This window comes from Ailuropoda melanoleuca, chromosome 2 (assembly GCF_002007445.2).
Source record: "Ailuropoda melanoleuca isolate Jingjing chromosome 2, ASM200744v2, whole genome shotgun sequence".
In the NCBI taxonomy this organism is placed as follows: Eukaryota; Metazoa; Chordata; class Mammalia; order Carnivora; family Ursidae; genus Ailuropoda; species Ailuropoda melanoleuca.
The window spans coordinates 131,566,971-131,592,092 of NC_048219.1; the positions used below are offsets into that span (position 1 = coordinate 131,566,971).

At 40.7% G+C, this 25,122-nt stretch overlaps 1 protein-coding gene across 4 annotated transcripts in view; it reads right to left on the bottom strand.

The window, feature by feature from the left end:
* DPP4 (dipeptidyl peptidase 4) overlaps window positions 1–25,122 on the bottom strand; it is a 78,989-nt gene that overhangs the window by 9,760 nt on the left and 44,107 nt on the right. For all 4 annotated transcript variants that reach the window (XM_034654643.1, XM_011231867.3, XM_034654645.1 and 1 more), the window contains 13 exons: window positions 22,085–22,220; window positions 20,047–20,091; window positions 17,732–17,839; window positions 17,401–17,468; window positions 16,419–16,472; window positions 15,936–16,057; window positions 14,057–14,104; window positions 13,712–13,810; window positions 11,278–11,347; window positions 8,648–8,842; window positions 6,083–6,137; window positions 5,431–5,530; window positions 2,330–2,394 (listed from right to left, as the gene is read on the bottom strand). In XM_034654643.1, the coding sequence (XP_034510534.1) occupies window positions 2,330–2,394; window positions 5,431–5,530; window positions 6,083–6,137; window positions 8,648–8,842; window positions 11,278–11,347; window positions 13,712–13,810; window positions 14,057–14,104; window positions 15,936–16,057; window positions 16,419–16,472; window positions 17,401–17,468; window positions 17,732–17,839; window positions 20,047–20,091; window positions 22,085–22,220 (1,165 nt within the window). The remainder of the gene's footprint in view (window positions 1–2,329; window positions 2,395–5,430; window positions 5,531–6,082; window positions 6,138–8,647; window positions 8,843–11,277; window positions 11,348–13,711; window positions 13,811–14,056; window positions 14,105–15,935; window positions 16,058–16,418; window positions 16,473–17,400; window positions 17,469–17,731; window positions 17,840–20,046; window positions 20,092–22,084; window positions 22,221–25,122) is intronic.

Sequence of the window (25,122 nt, forward strand, 5' to 3'; positions counted from 1 at the left end):
CCTGAAGGGAGGAGGGCCGGGTGAAGAGGAAAGACCCTGTCGGCTGTCGGCTGAGGTTCATGGAGGGAAGGAGGGCAGCTGCAGTGGACTTCCCTAGATGTCGGGGTTTGGGCTTGACCCTGTGCCTCTAGGTTCAACGACTTTTCAGAATGGGATTTTAAAAATGAACTTTTGACTTGACATCCACCAGGTTCTAGAGTCGGGGTGGGGTCCCGGACAGTAAGTACAGCTCTGTTTTGGGAGTTTTAGTACTTGGGATATATGAGAAAGCCCTTCAAGCAACTCAGCAAATATGGCATACCGCAGGAGGGATGGCTTTCAAAGGTCAGCATCCTGGTCAGGTTAGGGACAAGAAAATTCCAGAAGTAAAATGAGAGAAGTGATGGAGACAGGCAATTTTTATAACAATGTTTCCCTTCAAAAATTCTTAAATCAGGAAAGGTTTTAACGTTTATACGTCATCCTGGGTCACCTAAAGAACACAGTGTTGAGTAAAGATGTGAATAGTTAATAATACTGCAGAAGGGAAATGGGGGTACAAAATAACCACGAGTTCAAGATAGAGAAACTGAAGATTAAGAGATAGACAAGAAAATGTCATGACAGTCAAGAGGGATGCTAGTCCGCCAGAAGAGCAGTACTAAATGGAGATACAGAGGAAATGACATTGCAGACAGAAGGAACAGAAGGCAAGGGCTTAAAAGCGAAAGGTCCAGAAACATTCAGAGAGCAGTGACTATTACAAGCGAACTGGGCCATCGTAAGAAGGATGTTGAACACCTGGTTAAAGAATGAAGGTTGGACTCCGTTGAGTCACACGAAAGATCCGTGAAAGTGTTGTATGTGGGGCTGTGGGGATTAATCTCATGTCCCATTGTGGTAAAGACGGAAGCAGACAAAGATAAGCTAAGGGGACACCAATTGTGTTATTATTAGAAAAAAAGCAGATAGTCACGTGACAGCAGCAATGTGGTGACTGATGAAGAAGGGAAAGGATGTTTCAGACAGCTTATTGGATGTGGAGGACAAAGTTTGGGAAGAATTGAGTCCAAGGTATTATGGGGGACAACTGGCAGAAATGGGGACAACCTGATTACGGGACTGCTTGGTAGTGGAAGATGATCGGTGCATCTCCCTTTACTGGCTGTCGCTTCTCTCTCTTGACTGGAAAACACACACGCAGGTAGATTTAGCCACATGCTCCTCCCTGCACCCCCTCCACCCTAAGCCTTCCTAAATAAAGTTGAAAGAGCTAAAACGAAACTGTGTATACTTACGTCACAAAACTAGAAATTTTATATGAGTTTTACTGTGATTTGATCACATGGCTTCAGAATCTATAGGAACGGTGGCATCTAATAAAAATGTACACGTACTGCTTGGAGCGATGCATTCATATGAAACCCATGTACTGAGAGTTGCGGCCCAGATGAGAAATTGTGTGAATTTATTCTTGTTTTTGTTTTTCATGCTTTTTAATTCCTTATCCTGCAGAGCATTTTGAATTACCTTTGGAGAATTTGACCATGAGATGATTGACCTTGTCAACTGCAAGTTTTGGGGTTTTCAACACACACGACAGATGGACTCAGGAAAGTTCTGGAAGTGCCAAAGAGCTACAGAGGTCTCTCGGAGTTAGGCTAGCACTCCCGGCTACATCAGTGCGACACCAGAGAGGGTGCTCTGGCTCGGCCGTGGCATCCACTCTAGCACACATGGCTGCCAACGATGGCGGCTTCCAGGCCATCTTTCTAATGCTGTAGCCCGTCTGCGGAGCAGCCCGCCTCTTGTGCCCTTGTCAGCCAACCCTGCTGGAGGCTATGCAGGAACTGTGGCTTCCAGGGCTCTTCAGGGCACTGCCCAATTGTACTCTTCACCTGCTTTACTCCAATATTGTTTGAGCAAACTGTATATAGTTGGCCATGAATAGGAAAATTATAGGTTTGTACATACATCTTAATTATAATACCGTAGACATTTTAATATATAGCTAAAGGTTTAGGGAGTCTTCTGGGTTTTAAAGGAATATGTAGAATTTGACATGTTTTCTAAATGAAATTTTTATAATTAAAGTAATTATATGGTGTTGCTTTGTATTTCCAAATGAATGCATATTGTGACCTATATAGCATACGATAAAGACTGTAATTAATGCAGAATATAGTAGGGGAAGCTAGTGGAGTATCTCTAAACCACCTGTGTTATTTCTTTTTAACAAGAATTTTGTTGGAAATAAAAAATATATATTTTCTAGAATAGATACACTTAAAAATGTTCTTAAACAACTTATAAATAGGTTATAAAATGGATCTAGTTTCTCGTCTCTTACCTTGTAATAGTCAAGGTTGTCTTCTGGAGTTGGGAGACCCATGTAACGTTCTGTATACACTGAGTCTGTAAGGAAAAACATTTAAAAGTAGTTAATTCATATGATAAACTTTTCTTCTTTTTCACTGGGTTACTTTACGTGCTTTCATATCCTGTAGCGTCCCCCTCAGGAGTGTCTCCTCAAAATCATTTTTATTTGGCTTGTTAATGCAGCCAGACAGCCGCTCAGACTCGTGCCTTTCCATCCTCAGCTGGAACCAACGAGGGTAGGAGGTGATCAAACTAGGTGATCTAAACCCAGTCAAAAATCCATCTACAGAGGGCATCTGGGTGGCTCAGTTGGTTAAGCATCTACCTTTGGCTCAGGTCATGATCCTGGGGCCCTGGGATCAAGCCCCACACTGCGCTCAGCAGGGAGACTGCTTCTCCCTCCCCCTTAGCCCCTCCCCCTTCCCCCTTAGCCCCTCCCCCTCCCCTTGCTCGTGTGCTCTCACTCACACGCTCTCTCTCAAATAAATAAATAAATCTTTTTTTAAAAAAATCCATCTGCAGAAAAATTGAATGTTAAGTGCTGAAAAGTAAGGGCTCTTAACATCATCATCTGATCCTTTCAAAGAATCTTAATTAGGAAGTCACTTAATGTCTCAACTGTCTTGAATTTTTGGTCCTGACACAAGCTTATGCCCTAATTTTCTTTTGGAAATCGCTTATAATGTTCAATTACTAGCTGCTTACTTAAATCATATTTTTTGGCAATTTACAATTCACTATAATGAAAACAAAGAATTAAGTTATCATTTATTTGCTGTATATCCCTGTATGAGCTCCATTACTCCATCACAATGCAAGTTAAACATTTGTTTTTGCTCATTTTGTGGCAAGCCCTCAATTTTGGCATTATGACAGTTGTGTATTGTGAAATCGATCACATTAATATCTGCTAAAATGATGTAAGCACTTTTATCTATAAATATGGCTGAAAATAGGATACATAATTGGTTTGGTTATTTTGGATAATTAAACATATTTTTGCCCTATTTTGAAAAATTTTATAGATATATCCTAAAATATATGTGAGAAAACTTACAATTTACTGTGGCTAAATTCCAAAATAACTTTAAAAATCTGAAGTAATTGCTTTGAAAGATGCCCCCTCCAGTGACCAGATTATAGTAAATGGGAAGTATAGAGTAACACCCTGTCATTGTGCTAGTTAGGTTAATGGCTTGAATTTCACGGCAATTGTACAGGTAGTTCCACACTGATCTCATTAATTCTTTAAATGAATATATCACCTAAACAACAACCTTAAACAAACATTCTGACCCTTTTTGAATGTCTGGCATCATTAACAACTACATTGATGATGAGTGTTAGCTTTGTCACATGTATTCTTTATGCCTGTTCTATGGAAGTCAAAATACTATCTTTCAAAATGAGTAATGGCAATATTGTATCCTTTTGAAAAAAAGGAATGCAGACTACATGTAATTTTATGTATCTAGAGGACATTAATATAGATAATATAATATTTTGAAGGACATTTTTAAAAATACAAGATCTTCATAAAATGTTCAGATCTTTTAACATTTAAATATGAATAATTTAGGTTGTACATGTGAGAGGAGGTTTGAAAATAACCTTTAAGGGCAAAATGAATTTTTCCTGAAACAGCAGCAGACTTCAATTCTTCTTGTTCTAGAATGTAATACCCCTTTCTTCTTATGTTAATCAGGTTTACATGTGTGAGAAGATCTGAAATTTGTTTTTTCCTTTTTTAGAGAGAGAGAGTGTGTGTGCACGATCAAGGGGAGGGGAGGAGGGGCCGGCTGAGGGAGAAGGAGAAAGAGAATCTCAAGCAGGCTCCATGCCCAATGCAGGGCTAGATCTCACAACCCTAAACCAAAATGCTTAATGGCTGAGCCACCCAGGCACCCCTGAAATTTTAATAATAGTATTTTTAAAATGCATAATACAGGTGTTGTAAACTTCTATAAATGCACCTTTGAAATACCATTTATGTATTCCTTCTATCTGATCTTTGAGTAAAATTGTTCAAATTAATACATATGTAAGAATTCTAGAAAGTGCCTATGTCTAGAAAGTTGAGTTGGTCCAAATATATTTAATGAAGTTCTCTTTACTTCTAAACTCACAAAGATTGCTTCTATTATTTTATTGACCACCAGAGGTCTCCAAAAACAAGCTATCCAAAAGAACAATTAGTATGAAGCAGAGAAGTATTATATGCAAACAAATCCATTGTGTGTAAACTAAGTCAGCAGTATGCTTTCAATTTTTTTAAACAGAAAGATAGCAGTATGTATGTATGTATTTATTTATTATTTTTTTACATTGGCTTCTCTCGACTTAGCCTTTGAAAAAGGGTTTCCTACAAGATTGGTACTACCACCATATATTAGGGCAAAAAATATGTAATAAGCATATTTGTTTCAATGAGTATATCACATAAAGGATTTGATATGGGGTCTGAAAAAGTGCAGGAAAATAATTCATCTTCTCACCACCTCCGACTCTTTCCCCCTACCTAGTATTCCAATGCTCACTCTCTCCACCTAGGGAATTCTAGTCTTCCATATGTATGATGCCTTATAGAATTATTTCTCAATGATGAAGAAGAGATCCTAGAGTGGCTTTCACTAACTTAGAGACAGTGGGGGAAAAAAACAAACAACCCAGGAATTCCTCCCATCCCTACCAAAGCCCTACTTATATTTGACCTTTACTGGAAGGAAAAGAAATACATGCTTCTTTTATTCTGCTAATATGTGAAGCCCAAAAACTCAAGCTAAAATAAAGATAAGGAAGGGTTTATGTGCAGAATGTAGCATTAGGGATGTTTTGAAATTTAGGAAACAGAATTTATTGATAACTAAACACATACATAACAAATAGTACCCCCGAGCCTTTCACAACAGCAGAATAAGTGGGACTGTTCGATTATAGGTATCTGTAAAGTGCATCTACAATGAATCAGCTTATTTCCTGTAGAAACACAGAAACTCAAAAAGGAATGGTTTTGTCATTGAAGTTTTAAGGTGAACACTCTGTATCTTTTTGTACCTGACAGTAATTACATACCATAGTACTCCCACCGTGAGACGGGCGCCACGGCTATTCCACACTTGAACACGCCACTGCCGGATCCCAGCACCATTGAGGTTACATACCCTCCATATGACTAAGGAATGGAAATGGTTATTTTTATGGAGGTAAAGGAATTCAGGACATATGGTAAGCGAGTCGCAGTTTCCATATTTCTCACATCTTTATATACTGTGCCTCTTTAGAGATAGAAAGCATGGTAGAGAAGGGCTTAAATTGGCCTTAATTGGACAATATCTAAAGACTACACTTTCAGAGCCCTGGTCCCTTTGCTTGATAGGTCTAAGTGGGAAAAGCATCAAACTTTGCTGGGTGGTACTTGAAGAAAAAAAGATCGATAAACACTAGATCTTTACTGACTTTGACTCATGAGAAAAATCACCCTCCTTCCCTCTCTCCTTTCCCACCTCTCTCCCTCCTTCTCTCCCTTCCTTAACCCCCTCACCTCCCTCCTTAATCATAGGGATTCACCACCTAGAGATCTAAGGCATTTTACTGGGGTCCTCTCAGATTAAAAATAGGTGACTTTCATCTCCAAATAGTTACATGCCAAAGATAAAACTGTCGTGCTCCAAATTATATTCACTAACTATATGGACACAGATTCATTAGCCAAACAACTACTCACCCAGCCCCAAATTGCAATTCGCTTGTCGTCCACAAATCCCATTTTTGAAAATTGTCTAAAATACATGGAAGAAGTCCGTGAATTTGTATTGCATTGTGTATGGAAAACTAGTATAAGTACATAAGTACACAAATGTGAAATCCTGCCATTTGCTCTCTATTTCCTCCTGTTGGAATCTAAGATTAATTACAGCCAGCAATCAAATAAACACCTGAGATGGATGTCAATCATTTTTTTTTTAACTTAAGAGCCAGATGAACAAGATTTACTTTTGTTGGAGTCCATAAAAATTTTGTCTGTGTGTGTGTGTGTGTGTATAATTCACAGAAAACAAATCCTGGCAGTTTTTTTCACAGCTTTATATAAAAATTTGCAGCCCAGATGCACTTTTCTTTACATAATTGAATTTAAATCTCTCCAGATGTTTTTCAGTTGAAGAGAGGCCGCCCCCGCAATGGAGAAGTAGAGGGGCATGGAGAACATCTGGGTAGGGCTTCGGAAGGTCTCTGGGCCCCCTACCTGAGAAGTTAAACACCATTCTCTAAATAAATCCCTTCTTCTGCTGGGTGTTGATTAGTTAGCTCAGCACATGAAATAGGAAGCAATTTTTCCTTGATGGATTAAGAAGTCTTTTTGCCACTAAATTGTGTTCAGGATTCGTATCCAGTTAAAGAAATGAGAAAAAATGTTTTACACCCACTTTTTAATCTTAGCCTAACATCAAAAGGTAATTTGTTGGCTTTAAGAAGGAACCTAGCAAATGGGGCTCTTTAACTTTGTAGTGTTGATGGCGGGTGGGGACCCTTGCATTGACCTATGTATGACTTCGGAAATTTGTGTGTTTTCGATTATGAGATATATGCCTTAGGTGGCCCCGAGTTAAGCGATGTTAGAAAAACTTAAAAGTAAGTAGTTTTCAAATCATTATCTTCTCCCTGTAAACTTTTGAAACTTAGAAGACATATATGTATAGAAATGCACACCAAAGCATGATGTACAAGTTGATAAACTTTACAGAATGAGCATATCCTTGAACGGAGATATAGTGCATTACTACCCCCCGGAAGCCTCTGGGTCATTTCCCCTTTGCAAAAGGAAAAAATGAAATGTTTTCCATTTATAAGATTCCAATTTGTGCCTGGTTTTGAATTTTATATAAAACGGGCCATGCAAGATACACACGTTTGCTCCTGGCTTCTCTCATTCAACAGCCTGCGAGATTCATCTATGCGGCTGTATGTAGTTCCTTTAATTGCTGAATTACTATTCTATTGTATAAACACACTACATCTCGTTAACTTTTTAAACTGGAGATGTATGTTGTGCTTACCCAATTCTCTAATTTTGGATTTGAGAAGCCCTGGACACTCTGCCCTCTCTCACAGAGGATGTCTGGATAAATAAAATCTTAGTTTGAAAATATCACAGCCTCCCTCCTGAACCAGTATATTCTCACTCTCTGATCTAAACCTCTCTTTCTCTCTATTTTACTTTAAAGGAAAATAGCTAGTCATTAACTTTGATGTAAGAGACTTAGGGATACTTAATAAATTGTCCTCATCTCTTCTCTTTGGTTGTTTCTTGTTTTTAAAGGGATTTCCTCCGTCTATTTCATCATTCACAATTTTTCTGCATTTCCTAGTTTATGATTTCATAACATTATTTTAAATCAACCACTTGTCACACTTCCCTAGACACCCAGGCAGTTGGTTATAGAAACTCCAAGACTGCATTTCCCATTTACCAGTTGAATGTAGCTGAATTGGAGAATGCATTCGAGACTCCAATTGAGTTGGAGACCTCGATTCGAATTCTGACTTCCCCTGGCAAATTACCTCACGTAACAGCCTGCCTTTTTTCCCTGAAGCACCTCACAGGGGTGTTGCGCGGTTCCCATGACAATGCGGGTAAAACACTGCCCATTTACTCGTGCGTTACGTGGTAACCACTATTCATCAATAACATCTCTCTTAAGCCAGACCCCATCTATCTGTGGGATCATGACTGGAAAGCACAAGAATGAGATGTGATTCACACATAATGAAGACCTTATAATTGTGAGTGAAGACGGCTGTGCTCCACAATTTTCTCCAAATGGCAGAGTAACCCTCAGCCAGCTTGTGGGAGCCACTCCTAGCACTTGAAAGCCACCACATGTAACGTAGCCTCCTGTGCCGTAAAGAACACTGAACACCTTCACTTAACTTTGACTTCAGGGATAGTCTGCTTGTTTAGCGAGATGTTTACTCGGGGGTGCACTTATCCCTCAGTTTGTCCATTTGATGAATTCCAGTGTCTGTTCCTGAAAGACTGTAGCACATATACCAAGTCCCTTTCTAGAGTCACAGACAGAGAGGAATTTAAGAAATATGTCTTTTTTTCACCTTTAGATAAGTCTATAAGGACATACATTTTTATCTAAGTGTGATATTTCACTAAAAATGTACCCCAAAGATAAAAGATTCGTCCTAGGACACTTTACATTCTTTCCACTTTACAACTTTAAAATATAAATTGAGAGGGAAAAGTCAGTTGACCTTCGTAATTCATCTCCTAGTCACTCACCTGGCTGCTTCAATTTGGTCTTCAACTTCAAATGTTCCCAGTCTTCTGTTGACTGCGTGCATGATCTTATCTCCTTGGTAACCACTTCCTCTGCCATCAAAGCTAGCTATGATAATGTTTTCTGTGCTTGCAAGGTAAGTAGCCCAGTTGAGTCTGAAGATAGCGTCTGCTTTTTGACTACACGGGCCTGCATATCTGTGAAAAATCCCAAATTGTTAGCCTTTGTGGTTTTTCTGAATCAGATGAGGAGCGCCTGTATTTCTGCTCCCTGTGGACAAGAAGTATGCGTCTTCCCCAACCATGAGCCTGAAATCGTGCCAGTCACCAGGGTGTCCACAATGGTTCCTCTAAAACTTGGCAACATGACTATAATGGCTGTGCGTTTCCTTCAAAGATGCTCATCAGTTTTATCTTTGAAGATTGGTATCAAACACAGACTTCATAGGCCAACATTTTCTAAGTGGCATATTTCTTGGAAATCGAAGAAATAAATACTTAATGGTTGGGATAGGGATGTTGTGTTATGAAAAATTAATGAGGATGACAATAAATGCAGCTTTGAATATATCCTTACCTCCTGGCTTGCAAGCACTCCTTCACTACATGTGTATTTCCTAGACTGGGACGTCCTGAAGGTCGGTTTGACTACTGTGTGATATGCACTGCATTCCACGCCCCACCCCCCCAAGTCCCAGGACAGGTTGCACACTAAGGCTCCACAAGTCATCGTGGAATGAGCCAAGGTATGAGTGACCACTATTCCTTAAAACGTCAAAGGAGAAAGAAATAGACGGTATTGAAAAACATAGATGTTGTTATTCCGCTTTCTATTTATTAGTGAGTTTAACTCCCTGCTATCTGCAATCCTTATAGGCTAGAACCCACTCCCACACAGCTGGACGCACAATCTCCATCAAGCCCTCTCATTTCCATGTGTTAATCAAGAGAAGTTCCCATAGCTCCTTGCATCTCATTTAAAGATGTCATCTTTGCACGATCTATGGGACTCCTGGTCCCAGACCTTGTCCAGGACCTCTCCCTCCCAGCCCATCTCTCCTACTGGTCTGCTCACTGTCCCTTCCACTTGCATGCCTTTGCTTTTCCCAGGGAGAGAAGTCAAAAGAACTTTGGTTTTACACAAACATTGTATTACTTTCATTGTAAGCTAAATATTGTTACATTCTAACTTTAAAAAGAAGAATGCATTCATGCATTTCTTGCGTGAGGAAACATTTTTTAACAACATGTGAAATGCCTTGGTCCTTTCAATGATTTTAGATTCAGTGGAGGAAGAGCCTTCCCTTAATATTAGTTATGTATCAAGTTACCCTACCCCCTAAGATTAAACAACATTATTTTTAAAAATAGAAAACAGAGATTTAGACATCTAAGGATGGGAAGAGGAAAACAACTAAAAAAAAAAAAAACAGGCAGTAAATTTACCATGTTTTTTTTAAACTTTCCTAATTGGGGGGGGGGGGGGGTCTAACCATTCCTCACTGGGGAGCTGAGGAGGATAAAAGTCTCACTCTTTTCTAAAATATCTGTTTCCAGTATTGGCCCTAAAGCCTAAAGCAAATTAATGTCATTGCAGTCAAAGTTAGGCTTACTGAAAATCAAATAGCACATCTGGAAGTTTAAAATACCTTTTCCTCTTTCTTTGAGCTTTTATGTTTTGTTTACATGGAACTGTAAATAGAGTGCAGCAAGGCTGTGTTGGATACTAACACCCCTCTTTTGCTGGTGGTGGTGGTTACAATAGAAAAGTGATGTTCTTGAGTCTCAGTTTCCTTTTCTATATAATGGGCCCAATAGAACTCCTCCTATCGGCTTGTAAATTATCTGACGGGCAACAGGCACCCGGCACGTTTGTTGGCTTGTTTTTATCTTGTTTCTAATCAAGGAAATGAGACAGGCTGGTACAGGAGGAGTGGCATTGTGGTATTACATGTGAGTTCAGGGTAATTTTAGAAGGATTAAAGTAAAAAGTATTTCCAGTCATTATCAAAAATATTTTACAAAGATGCCACATTTAGAATTTGCATGAGTTTACATTTACTGTTTGAAGATGTGTGATTTCAGAACTTTCTCTGAGATGGGAAGAAGTCTGGATTATAATGAATAATTTCCTATATCATATCTTCTCTTCACCAAAGAGGGGAATGAAAAAATACCAGACAGTGGTATTTCAAGAACTAAAAGAAGAGAAACTTGGTGTCCTGCTGCATCAAAGGCCACTAATGGAGATGTCTGGGCAAGTTTGGGGGTAAGCAAGTTGTGAAGACTATTAATACCCATCTCTTGCATGTTAAAATGTCCATGAAGTAAGGATAAAACTGGTGACCTGAAAATTCCTTTGAAATTCCCCTGTAGTTCAGAGAAACAAACCAAAACTAAAGGACCATATGTCATCACGACAAAAGGGTGTCTACTTTCTCCATTCGAAAGGTGATAGAAAACAAAGGTTTGGGTTTGTGACTGCAAAATGGAAGAAGGAAATAGTCAAATTGCTTCCCAATGATTCAGGAAGAGACAAAAGATGCATTCAGCCCTAATTTTCTGTAAGCTGCAGCAGGTAAAACATATCCAGTGGTTAACTTCTAATGTGTTCCCTCCTCTTGAATACTTACACTTCTATGAGTAGAGGATATTTCTTGGATGTATCAAAATGAGGAGGCAAGATCATCTGATACCAGAATTCTAAACAAACATAAAGATTAATTAGTAAATTAAGAGTAATTATTAGCACATGATCTAGGTTTCTTTGCAGTGATAAATCATAGCTAGTATTCAACAATTTGTTAAATTACAATAGAAAAAGAAAATGAACTGCTTGGATTCAGTATGTTTTTAAGATATAAAAACATTCTCTTGCAGGCTAGAATACTAGTTAAGATTAAAGCAATGAAGTTGTTTCTATTATATCTATTAAATATATTGGTGCCTTGTAAAATAAAAGTGCATCTTAGAATTGCTAATGTTTTGTTTTTATGATTCTGTTCTTTGGCATTGGATCTACTCATCTAGTTTGTTTATGGCTTATGTTCTAAGTTTTCCTCCAAAATGTTTTCCTCTTCTTGAATTTCCTTGAAGATGTTTAGGATTTTTAGTTGGCCCTACATCCATTTTAAAATTCTGATTTAATAACATTTTTGTAATTCTTACTGCCATCCCAGACCGCAAAGCTGAGTTCCCATTTTCAGCTCTGTGTTCCGCAGAATGAAACCACGTTTACATGGAGCACACTGTTGTGTACGTTCTGGATGATCTGCGGATCTGTTTAACCCTCTGTGCTGGATTTATCATCAGTTCAATAAAATTTGTCCCTAAATAACGACTTGGTTTCCTTTACTCCCAAATTCAAGATGATCAGTTAGATGAATAAATCTTTAAGACAGAGAGATTGAGAGATGTTTTATATTTTAATCAGATTATTTCCAGCTTCAGTAGATTTAACCTGTAGGGGAAAAAAAAATCCATATCTCGAGAGCTCTGCTTCTTTCTTTCTTTCTTTCTTTTCTTTCTTTCTTTCTTTCTTTTTCTTTCTTCCTTTCTTTCTTGTTAAAATTATTTTAGTTGAGGAAAAAAGAAAGATTTAAGAGTAAAATCTTTGTATAGCTGGATTTCTCTTCAATTTGTATTTTGTATTTTAGATATATGCCTTCTGACTAAATGTGCTTATGAGAACAAAAATTTAAGTATTTATTATTTTTCAGTAGAATGTCAAACTATGTGTTGATCATGACGTTTCTAATAAATATACCAAACCCACCATTTGATCTCTCCTGTGTTTGAATTTGTACTAGTTGATTACAAGTGTTTTAGTTCCATCTTTCTGAAGATGCAGTTTTTCCTTTGGGTGAGGGGGGGTTCTTTGTAATCCCCAGTCCCACCTCCTTCGGCCCCTCCTCCTCAACCCCCCACCCCCACCCCGCGCCCCTTCCTGGAGTTTGAATGTACAACCACCTTCCAGTGGGACTGTCCAGCTCTGGCAGATCCAGCCTCACTCTCCTCCCTATCACGTTGCCCATCCAGTCTTGTGGTTTCCCTGAGCCAAAAACTTTCGGGGTCCCCCACTGTTTGTCACATCTCGGTATGCGGTGCCTTCTGCACCAGCAGCCCAGGGAGCTCTCCGGAACTCTAAGTCCTCGCCCATCGTGCCTGATTCAAGGGCCAGCAGCACCAGCATCACCTAGGAGCGAATTACCAACTGGGAACCTTGGGCTCACCCTGCCTTGCCGGATCACAAACAAACCCGACCCGACCCGTTAACAAGGTGCCGGGCCATTCATATGCACATTGAGTTTGCGTAGGCCTGCCCTCGACTCCCCAGCGCTTTTCCTGCCATTTAAAATCTACGTAACTTTTCTACTGGATCTTTTCGAGTCTTTTCTATTATTATCCTATATTTAAAAAAAAAAAAAAACTTAAACCAATCCTGGCGGATTCCCCTATCCCCCATGAGTAATTAGCTCTTAATGGGAAAAACAGCAAAAAAATAAAAATGAACAAACTACAAAATTTCCTCAAAGACTCCTGCCCCATTCTCAGTGGTTCCTGTATAATCATCCCTGCTCAGGCTCCCAGCACAGGGACCAGGTTAACTGTGACAGGGAGAAGTTTAGGAAAAAATCAATATTTCTCTCCCGAGATTGAAGTTTAAACATTTTACAGCCAACCCTAATTTTTTATACAATCACCTCAGATATTTTTTATCTTTTTGGGTTAAAGATAAAATATATCAGGATATCATTAAGTTAAACACTCAATTAATACTTTATAGAACAGAGTTACTAACAGAATGAAACTGAAGTAGAAATAGTGTGTTTTTTTTCCAAATGCTTTCCTTTTAACAGAATAACTTTTACATAGAGTGGTACTGTATTTTAAAAAAAAATGTAAAACTAGCAGTTCTCATGACAGAATATTTCATAGAAAAAAAAAACCTTAAATGAGATGTACATATAATATAACATGTGCATTTTCGGATCAAGTTATCATGTTTAGTTATATTTTTATTAATGTTTCCAGGAGCAGTTCAGTTCCTAAGGAAATTTAACTTACTTGTTTCATTCAAAATAATGAAATCCAGTTTTTTTGAGGGCATCTGGACTTCCTGCAGCATTTTATCCAAAGCTGAATTGTCTTCCAGGACTCTCAGTTCTAAACAAATATTCCAGACGGCAGTAATTCATTACAATGTGAAGAATTCGGATTGTGCAAAGCAATAACGAACAAGTGGCAATTCACTGATGGGACTATACATACTTTAGATTATAAACCTGGAGTTCCAATCATTGTTTAAACACTCTAAAGCTGAAAAAAAATCGCACTGTTCTAAGTACATATTGATCCTATTCACACACATTTTTCTAAAAAGCAAAGGAAAGGTGAAACTCTAGAAAATACCTTTATCGTCACTGCTACTATGCAGAGTGTAGAGGGGCAGACCAGGGCCTGTTAACAGGAAAAATGCTTTAGGTGAGGCTTTTTAAGAAAAGCAGATAGCATGATAACAATATTTTTCAAAAATGGCCATTTGCTACCATTTAACTTGATATGATTTGAATATCATTCACTCCGATAGAATAAATATCATAGTAGATAAGGGGCTTAATAAGCGTTAGCTGTTTTTCCTTTTCCTTGAAATAGGTGCAATTTGAGATTAAGAAGTATTACTGGAAAGGCACAGGGCTCAGTAGAATGAAGCAGAAAATGAACCTCTGGCCCCATTGAGTGCTTTGGGCATGCTGCCTCCAACTTCCTCAACTGTGAGCTAAGCCAGAAGACCCCCGACACTGCTATCTTTCCTTCCCAGCCCTAAATCCACAATCCGGCAATGACCACGCCCACTCTCAGGTCCCGCCCCCTCAGGGCGGAGCTCTGGAGCCAGCCTGGGGGGGGGGGAGGGGCGGATTTCCCTCCCACTGCCCCCACCGCACCGAGTCCTGAGCCAGGGGGCACATCTGCACAGTGCCTGACTTGGATAAGCGATTCCTTTCTGGCATGCAAAAGTGTTTTTCTCGCATGAACATATCTTCACTATTTATCCCAACTGTGGTAATTGCAGGCTAGAAGGTAATGTATAGAAAAGCTATTTGGTGAGCTATTTAATTTTGAAGCATTTAGATAATATTAATATTTTACTCTCGATCAGAACCACAGCGAAGGCATTATAAAGACCTGGGTTTGAATCCTGACTTACCTGCTGTGTGACTTAGGACAACATATCTATGCTTTGATCCCTTAACATATAAAAGGAGGATAATACCTACTTTATACAGTTTTCTTAAGAAACAAACAAGACTACAAATATAAAACTTTTAGCACAGTTCCTAGTATGAAATGTGTGCCCAAGAAATGGTGTCTAAAAACAGTCACAGAAAAAAAAAGAAAGAAAGAAAGAAAGAAAGAAAGAAAGAAAGAAAGAAAGAAAGATGTAATGATAAAGAAAATGTGCTAGTAAATAAAGAGTCAGATAGCTGGTTTGGAGATCTCTTTCTGGCGAGGGACGGTTCTTTTTCAGAATATCCAGATTCTCTCATTTTGAGAAGTAATCTCGCATAGCGCTTGTTGGAGGGCTCAGAGGGCCCAGGAGGTGGAGACCTGTGCTTGAATCCTGTTGTGCCTCTTATTAGCTGTGTGATCTGTGGAAGTCATGTTGCCTGTCCTTGCCAAGTTTCTTCATTTATAATAAAGAAAACAATAAAAAAATAGCAACAGAACATAGAGCAGTGAGCAGGTTGGGTGACAGACACTACCCACCTACATTTTTTCATCTAAAGGGGCAAGTGCATAAGATAATAATTAAAAATCTACAATAAAAAAGTGATAGTAAAAAAATCCGTGTGTGTGTGTATGATGAAGGCCTCTGCTGTACATAGTCTCCAGTGTGTGTGTGTGTATTTGTTGTGCGTTCAGTCAAAAGCAAGCCAGGCAACTCTCTTGGTTAGAAGGGGAGGAAAGGTGGTTAATTCACCACTTAGATGAGCTTGAAGAGAAGGGGCCTTCAGTGATTTCAAGAGCGCCTCAGATTCAAGAAGAGAAAACTAAGCAGGGCAGAAAGAAGGTTTCCCAGACTGGACACAGAAAGGGACAGATGGGCACAATGAGCCAGGAGGGTGACAAGAATGTTGTCTGAAGGGAGGAGGGGACGAATTCAGCTGCTGGGTGGAAGGCAGGAAGAGCATGCAGGCTGAGGGAATGGAAGGAGCCACTTCAGATAGACAGACAGACGGACATGGTGGTCCCTGGGCTGCTCTCCCTCCCCATGGCAGTTCACTCTTACCTGAACACCTCAGTTGATAGTACTTTGCCTCTTTGCTAAATGATACAGAATAGTACTGACACCTTTCTGGATTCAGCTCACAACTCAGGCATGTCACCTTTGTGTAGTCGCTCAGTTGGATTCTGCAAACCAATGGTAGAAATTAAGTGTTTGATGAAAGAATAAATGAAAAGACAGAACTGAATAATGCCATAGTCTAGTTTCAAAGGTATCAGAATGCCAAAGCAAAGCTCAAAAGCTTTTTTTTTAACGTTCAACAAATACATGAATTAATTCATAATAACCTCAAACCTCCCATTGTTGGGGAACAACACAAAACATCTATTGAAGTCATTCTTTTTGTTGACACCTGGGGTTTGATTTATAAGGGAATGAAAGTGCTCAGTTACAATTCCAGTTAGTTAAGACATGAAAAAAAAAAGAACCCCAGAAATTGTTCTTCAGCTAAAAAGACTCAAATCAATAATTTGATTTAGCTCTTACTTATAAAGATTTCTTCCTCCCGGCATTCCTTTATATTCATTACTAATGTAGTATCTGGGAAGAAAACAAATGAAATATATATTAATTATGTTTTTAAAGAAAGTCAAGTACACTGTATTTGACTCAACACCAAACATTCATGCTGGCCCTTCTCGTACCATCCTTCCCTGCCCCTTCTCCCCCAGAAGCCATATTGCCCGTCATCTCTAAAGAGGAGATTCTATTTTTTAAAGCAGACTAAAATATCTGAATGCAGGGATTGCTCCCTTCATTAAAGTGACAATTAAAAACTCAAAAAAAGTCTTTTTAAAGAAAAGTACGACTGGACAACCAGCCTGAAGTTGAGAGCCCACGTACCTATATTGTTTTCCATTTTTTCTGTTTTATAACACAAACTACTAGCTGGCAGGAGCCCCATCTCTCTGAGAGCAGCAGAGCCACTTCTAAAGCGGCCCTTCAGAAACTGCTTTGGGCAGTGGCAAAAATCCTCCGTGTTGAGACCCAATAAGGAATTAGAGAAGTGCCTCAGATTCTAATAAAAATAACACCCCCTTTCTACCCACTCGTGCAGGGTAGTTGACAGCCTCTGCAAAGCTTTCCATTTTCCACGGTAAGGCCGAGATATGGACAGATAAAATAAAATAGCCTCTCCAAGTCTTCCACAAATTCGGTGCCAGTTAAAATTGAACCAAATGCCCCTGATGCTGGTTTGGTGTTCCAAGATGTTTAAGAAAAAGAGGCTACAGCTCTTGTAACGTAAAGCAGGTAAGAGCAAGAGGTAGAGCTGCTGGGTGGCATGGTATCAAATCCGCTAAGCATATGTGAAAATCATTAAGGCTTCCGTATGTTGAAAAGAAAAAAGTACTGAACACATTCCAAATAGACTATTCTTTATTTGTAGGAGATTTTCCCCTATTTCTGGGCAAAGAGGGTGTGATTACAACGAGTATGTTTGTATCCTATCAATTATTAGAATACTCACAGGTAATCACTGGTAAGAGCTTCTATCCCGATGACTTCCCAAGCTCCTTTTGTAATAAATGTGCAACCCTAATGGGATTTTTTAAAAAGACGTTTATTAAACTCTCTAATCGAAGTGGAAGGCTGAATCTTTTGTAGCAGCAATTTAGATAATTTTAGGTCTTCTTCTTGAGTTTCCCCTCCCGATCCCATCATCCTCCAGATACCGCTTTGGAATTTGAATTAGCTGGATTATTAGTACACACTGATTGACTTTACCCAATGACTTCCACTTCAAGTTAGTCTCATTAAAAAAGACATCAACCTAAAATAATTCACGACAGAATGCTTACTTGCTTATCTATTTGGAATAGGCAAATGTGTTTGTAGCCATCTTGGTCACTGATAATCTTGTAGAAGCTCTTCCCATCGGAGGTAAAATGAGGTTCTGAAGGCCGGAACTGCGAATGATAGAAAACAAAGAACAGATTAGAGCACATCAGTCTCATCTCAGCACCAACTTTAGCTTTTGAAAGTCCTCTCGTCATCTCTGCCCAAAACCCATGCTTCATTTACTTGCCAAGTGTCTCAAAAGAAAATTCTCCTTCTGGAAAATGCAGATAAAAAGATCTCTCTCAGGGAATTTTTTTGCATGGAGCAAATGACAGAAAGCATGTAAAGAGGCTGACGCGGGACTCTCAGCACATAGCAATGGTTATCTCTGGACATCTCTCTGTGGAGGGTAACTCCATGACTTCTGGCTATAAATGTGCAAAAATGAGCCTTCGTCTTTCAGTTTTAACAAGTACATTTCCTCAGTGTCACAGATGTGCTTTCTTGAAACAGACTATTATTATTATTCTAACTGGGAGTTTGTACATCTTAATCCCCTTAGTCTGTTTTGCCCATCCCCTACCCCCCTCCCTCCAGGCATCCCCGAGTGATTGCTTTCTGTTTGGTTGGTTTGTTTGCTTGAAACAGGCTATTATTTTTACTGTTTCAGACAGGAGGTGGTTTTTAATTTGAGGGATTTGTTCCCTCCTTTTAAAATACATATTTCTTTTTGAAAGCCAGAAAGTCTTTAACCATTTCTGGACTGGATACTATAAGGGATGTCTGTCGTATATTTCACACGGAAACTTTCTCCTAGTTACCATTTTTATTGTAAGTCTTTTCATTTTGCTAAATAGGATCAACAATTTACCAAAAAAGTAGTTGTATGGAAATATAGCATAAAATTTCCATTTTTCACAGTTCAATAAAAGAGAGTTCTCAGAACATAATGTAGTTTAAGCAGAAGAATATCTATCCCAGCCTGAAAGGAACATGTCGCTTTACGACTTCGATTTCCTTACTACATTTGAGAGCAGGTAGGAGATGGTCTTTTAAAATTGTTGGTTCACTTTACCCTCGATGTTTCCTCTCTTATCAGCTCCCATTTTGGGAAGGAAGAAAAATGCTTCCCTCTTCTATTTAGTGATTCAAAGCGGATTCATTTATGGAGCGAGCTGAGGCGTGCGGTACACTTGGTGTTCTCATTACAGAGCTCTGAAACACATTCCCCTCTCTAGACCTGTGTTCACAGCCTTATCTTTTTAATACATTTCCCTGTTTCCCCTGGATGGAGTTGTGCCTGGTAGAAATGTGTGAAAAGTGGCATCTGTCTGGTTAAATACAGAGAGGAAAAAACATATTTTTTTCAAAGAGTCGTGAGGAAGTGTAGCGTGTCTCTTGCCATGGAGGAAACCACTTTTCATGTTGGCAAACCTCTCCCCTCTGCCCAATCAATGCCTGAAGAAAAGGGACGTGTGAATGCTATCGGAGCTCTACGCCCAGCTGGAAGGGGTCCTGTTTCTGGACCAGGGGCCTCCCCTCAACAGCCCCAGAGATGTGAATGAAATCTTTACATGTTTTTTTTTTTTTTTTTTTGTCCCTTTGTTTCTCTCTTAAGGGAGGCTTAACAGAAGCGGTCAGAAAAATTAGGTGAGATGTGTTCATCATCTTTCTATGAGGTGCCACGATGGCTGGAGATCCTCCTTTAACTTGAGTCATCCCCTGGTCCCGTAGCCACACGGTTGGTGATTCTGTGCAAGGCCTCGCGCGGCGGGAGTGAGAAGCGTGACAAGTGTCTGCGGGTCACCGCGCTTTCTTGGATAAAACTCGGCATCTGGGGCCTAGTAAAGCGTGAGGCTGCACGAGCAGGATTCCTCCAAAGGGAGGTGCACAGCAGTGCTGCTGGATGGATGCAGTGGCAGCCAAGGTGCTGCTGGATGTAGCTGCGTCTCCTTACACATTTGGGTAGGCTGTGGATGGAAGCCATGTTTTCTGCCTCCAAAGCACGGGACTTCAAAGAGGAGGTCAACGAGCTCATTCGCCATCTCCGGTTGCTTTTTAACTTTTCAGGAGCTACAGTTTGCTAGAGTATGTCTTTTGTTTTGTCTGCTCTCAAGTTTTTGCTTGTCCTGTTCCTTTTTCCAATTGAGCATGTTCTGTATTCCCCATGAAAAGCTGTCTCTGCGGGGAGCACTTCAATATTTTGAGAAATAGATCAAGTAATAGCTCTATTAATAGCAAATGACATCGGGGCCCTCCTTTGGTATATCTACATATCAAATAGCTCTAAGGATCTGATCCATACTAGAAAACCCCACAACTCTGAAGCACTTACTCTTCCAACCCAGCCGGTGGTACTCATTTCGGTGTGCTCTTGTGCCTAGGGAGGGAAAATACAAGGGAGGAGTTTCAGAGAGAAGTAAGCTATTCATTCTACTCTTCATCTGCAACCCGTGGTCCTAGAAGCAAAATTGTACTTAAAATAATTGAAAACGGTCTCCATTTATGTATTTGCATTTTTGCTCAGATTGTTTATATAACTGCATTCAAACATTTACCTCTCTTGCCTAGAGCTCTGTCTTCCATATGTGGCCCTGGAAGCTCCCCCAGCATTTTCCATTCAACACGTACAGAAGGTGATGTCCTTTATCTTGCCTCCATCCCCAACGGCTTGCTCTTACGCCTTCATTCTGCTTAGTGCCCCCACTCTCCTAAGCCGGAGTCTTGGCAGTCGCTCTAGATGCCCCCTCTCCTCGCAGCCCCCTCCTCAGCCCCTGCCTCCTGCTTCTTTGACTCCTCTGGTCCTTTCTCCACCGTTACTGCCTTAGCTTCTGTTCTCCCGGGTTCATTGCCCTGACCTCCCGGTTGGAGACCCTGCAGCTCTCCTCTTCCACCCTGCTCAACTCCCGCTGACCTCATTTGGCAACAGATAGTTCTATCTCATTATGGTCCTCTCCTATTTAACACCTAGGAATAGTTCCCAGTGTCTTACAAGTTAAGTCCAACCTCCTCAGAACGGCACCTGAGCCCCAGCCTACCTCCACCCTTGGTTCTCACCATGGTGCCTCTCCCCAGCCCTTCGTCCTCTGGAGCCCCATACCCTCACCCTCCAAGCATTCACTGGATGCCCTTGCACAGCCTCTGCTCACAGGGTCCTTGTGCCCTTGTCGGTCCTGGGTGCTCTAAGCCTCCCTTGTCATCTCCCATCGCCTTTCCCCAGTTGAGAGGATTGTCTTCTTTGGTCCTACGTTCCCTCTGTACTTTGCTTATACCCTTTTAGGGCACACTATCCTGATAGCAGGACGATAGAATTAGCAGCTTAGGTTTTCTAGTTTGGAGTCTGGCTGTCACGTGACCTAAGAACGTCCTTCTCCACAGCGTCCAGCTACTTTGAGTGTTCAAGAAACGGTAACTATTATTATTGGTCACCCTAATGGTATTCCCCACTAAAACATACGCACTTGGGGGACCGGCATGTGGCCAAATTTGTTTGTTTTAAATCCAGAGCTGTGCACGGAACTTGGGGCATAGTAGGTATTCATTGTTTGCTGTATAAATAAATGAACGGGCAAGTCAAGATACAGGGTACCCAAGCTTTGTGAGGCAAGAATCTGTGCCCAAACAGGAGGGGGGTGTGTACAGGGGGAGGCCCGTAGGTACAGAGCCCATTACCGGGAAAGGGCTTGGAGAGGTCTCCTTCACATCTGCCAGTAAACCTTCCCTGGACATTGCCCATCCTGAGGCTGCTGGTGCCCAAGGGGCTTTAATTCTGATTCACCTTGGCTGAACCTTGGTGGTTTCTTGTGGGGAACGCCCTGCCCCCCAGCACCTCAAGGTTGAATTAACACTCTCCTTTGTCTTAATGTTGCCACCCTCTCTGCCTGGTAGTTATCTATTTATGATCTAAAGCTGTTGACTGCTGAAAGATAGTCACAGGGTGGTAAGAGATTTGTGGCCTTTTGATACTCGTTTTGTTTCACATATTCTCAGCCAGTCATTCTCTGCTCCCCAGACTTCCTCTACTGAAACACACTTCGTTGACTTTGCAGCCCCTGGCCCTCTTGGGCTTTCTGAATTTCGACATCAAATTCTATATTCTGGGTTCCCAATCATCACCCCCTCCCCAAGTGATAATATCCATAACTAAAACACAGTATGACTAGTGGGTAGAGATGAAATGGAAGTAACACCAGATACCAGATTCTCTAAAAGTTAGTCAGGACTTACCCACTGCCTCAGGGTCTGACATAGAGTCAGAAAGAAAAGAAACTCAAACTTTATTTCCTGATTCCCAACCTTTCACTCTCCCTGTTTTTATATAGTTCTTGGATCACATGTAGCTTTAGAAGCAGAACATCCCCATTAAACCTTACCACTGTTTTTCTCCAACTGTTGGTGAGATTATCATAGTCACAAATATCCATGACTGAATAGTTCTGAATCCTTCGGAGCCACTGCAAAGAAATCCTTTCTTCATTTGCCCATGTCACATCACACAAGTAGTAATCCCTGGAAGGAAGGAAGGAAGGAAGGAAGGAAGGAAGGAAGGAAGGAAGGAAGGAAAGAGAGAGAGAGAAAATAACTATTTTCAGACCTTGGTACAGATAGACATTTTACTCAATGAAATCAATCTTAATAGGCATTTAATTTTAAATGGTTGTCGAAACCATTTAATACCACAATATTTTACCTTTTCTGAAAGCTTAAAGTGTAATTTAGTTTTGAATGGAAATTAAAATACATCTGACAGGAAAAATAGCAGCTAACATCATACAGTGGCTTAGCAAACGTGATTCACACCACGGCTCAGAATTTTTCAAGTCCTCAAAGTGGCCTTTGGTGGTGCCAGGAAGTCAAGGGTGACATTTTCCCATCTCTTTTCTGCTGCCTTGAGAGAACATTACAGTGAGGCCAGAGACACTGGCTGAGATTCGAATATTTTCTGGTAATTTGACGTGCTTCTCCAGAAAATTCTTACTTTTAGGGTGAAATTATAACTGACCCCTTTCTCAACTTCATTTTCAAAGGGGAAAAAATTGATTCACATCTCTACAGACTTTGAAAATCAAATAATTATATTGTAAAAATCTTTTCTCAAAAGTCAAAACATGAACCGTGTGAAAAAATCAAGGAACCTTAACATAATACTTGTACAAATGGAGATCTCTCTAGCACGCATTTTCCTCCAGCACATACTGTTAAACATTTTTGGAACTACCTTTTAATTTACAGTGAGATGCATGGAATTCTCAATTTACTTTTCTGCTAGCCTTCCTAAATATTTGCTCTGGATTGTTTATCTTATTTTATTCGCTCCTCCTAGCCCCCCGTGTGATTTTGAATGGCTGTTCTTAAATCATTTGTTTCCACTGTCTGATCAAAGCCTTGTTCCCTTTTGTCAGAAAAATTCCAAGAAAATCTTTTCTTCCCCTTTCTTCCTGACTGGCCCCATGTCCATATCCTCCTCATCACCCCATAGGCTCTAAAATGCTCCTTTGCTCTTCCCTTCACAGGCTGTAACCACGCCCTCCTCCTGTCTCTTTGCTCTCCTTGCTACACAACAACTCTCTGAGGCACGGCCACAGCTTTCTTGTTCACCGGGTGTCCCCAGGCCCCAGTGGAATGAATACCTGGCACAAAGTAGACACTCAGTGAAATTCTATGGAATGCGGCACTGACAAAGGGGAAAATCCTATCATGTTCTTTGTGGCCTAGATAGCTCTGTCCTTCCTCAGAATTCACAGATCATGTCCTGTCTGCACTTCCTTCACAGACACGAAAGCAAACAGCCAATATTCATTGAGCAGTTAGGATGGATCGCCACTTCACTATCCCCCTTCTATAGCTGGGGACATCGCCTGTGTTAATGTTGCCAGGGGCACCTCCTGGCTGTCCCCTCTGCAGGTGGCATGTACTGAAAGAAGATCAAACCCCTTCCCCCAGCAGCGAAGCACCACCTTCCCACCAACAGGGACTCCTCTCCATTTCAGCCCTTTCCCTTGCTCATTAAGAACTTATACTGGATTAAGAAGCTGTGGTCCATATATACAATGGAATATTACTCAGCAATCAGAAAGAACGAATTCTCAACATTTGCTGCAACATGGGGCACTGGAGGAGATAATGCTAAGTGAAATAAGTCAAGCAGAGAAAGACAATTATCATATGATTTCTCTCATCTATGGAACATAAGAACTAGGAGGATCGGTAGGGGAAGAAAGGGATAAAGAAAAGGGGGGTAATCAGAGGGGGGAATGAAACATGAGAGACTATGGACTGTGAGAGGCAAACTGAAGACTTCAGAGGGGAGGGGGTGGGGGAATGGGATAGACTGGTGATGGGTAGTAAGGAGGGCACGTATTGCATGGTGCACTGGGTGTTATACGCAACTAATGAAGCATCAAACTTTACATCGGAATCTGGGGATGTACTGTATGGTGATTAACACAATATAATAAAATAAAATTAAAAAAAAAAAAAAAAAAGAACTTATACACCGGGGCGCCTGGGTGGCTCAGTTGATTAAGCAATTAAGTGGCTGCCTTTGGCTTAGGTCATGATCCCAGGGTCCTGGGATGGAGCCCCCCCCCCCACATCCTGCTTCCTGCTCAGCAGGGAGCCCGTTTCTCCCACTCCTTCTGCTCCTCCCCCGCCTGTGCTCTCTCTCTCTTTCTCAAATAAATAAACAAAATATTTTTTAAAAAGAGAAGAATCTACACAGCATCCAGTCCAGATGGCTGGTATTCCACGAACACTTCCTGAGATTTCCCAGTCTGCCCCTGCTTTGTTCAACCTGCCCTCAGTCTGAAACCACTGCCTGGCTCTGACTTCCTTCGGTCTTCCTCAAATATCCACTACGCCTTCTTGCAAGGCCCCTCCTTCCGCACCGATATCAGCAGACTTACAGGGCTCATCACTAATGACAGCCAGGCTGCAAGGTCTGAGAGGGTGAGCCCCTCTTTGCACGCACAGGAGCAAGGGCACCTCACAGAGTCCAGCTCTTCTGCCCTGTGTCCAACCCCCAGGCGTTAAATGAGAAAATGGAAAGGCAAATAAATCTTGCTGGTGATAGGGAATAAATCATCGCCAAGGGGATGGAACGTGCAAGGGAGAAAATAAAACTTTTTGAGATTAACTTTCTAGACTTAGGGTCTGAAGACTTTCTCAGTAAAGAGCCAGATAATAAATTTTTTAAGCTTTGCGGGTCACATGTGCTCTGTCACAATTACTTATCGCTGCCCTTGCAGCACAAGAGCAGCCAGAGACGATGTATCAACGAACACACGCAGATGAGTTTCAGCGAAACCCTGAGATTTGAAGCTCATATGATTTTCAAGTCATGAAATATTATTCTTCTTGCGATTTTCCTTCCCAGACACTCAAAATTGTAAAAACCTTTCTTACTTGCAGA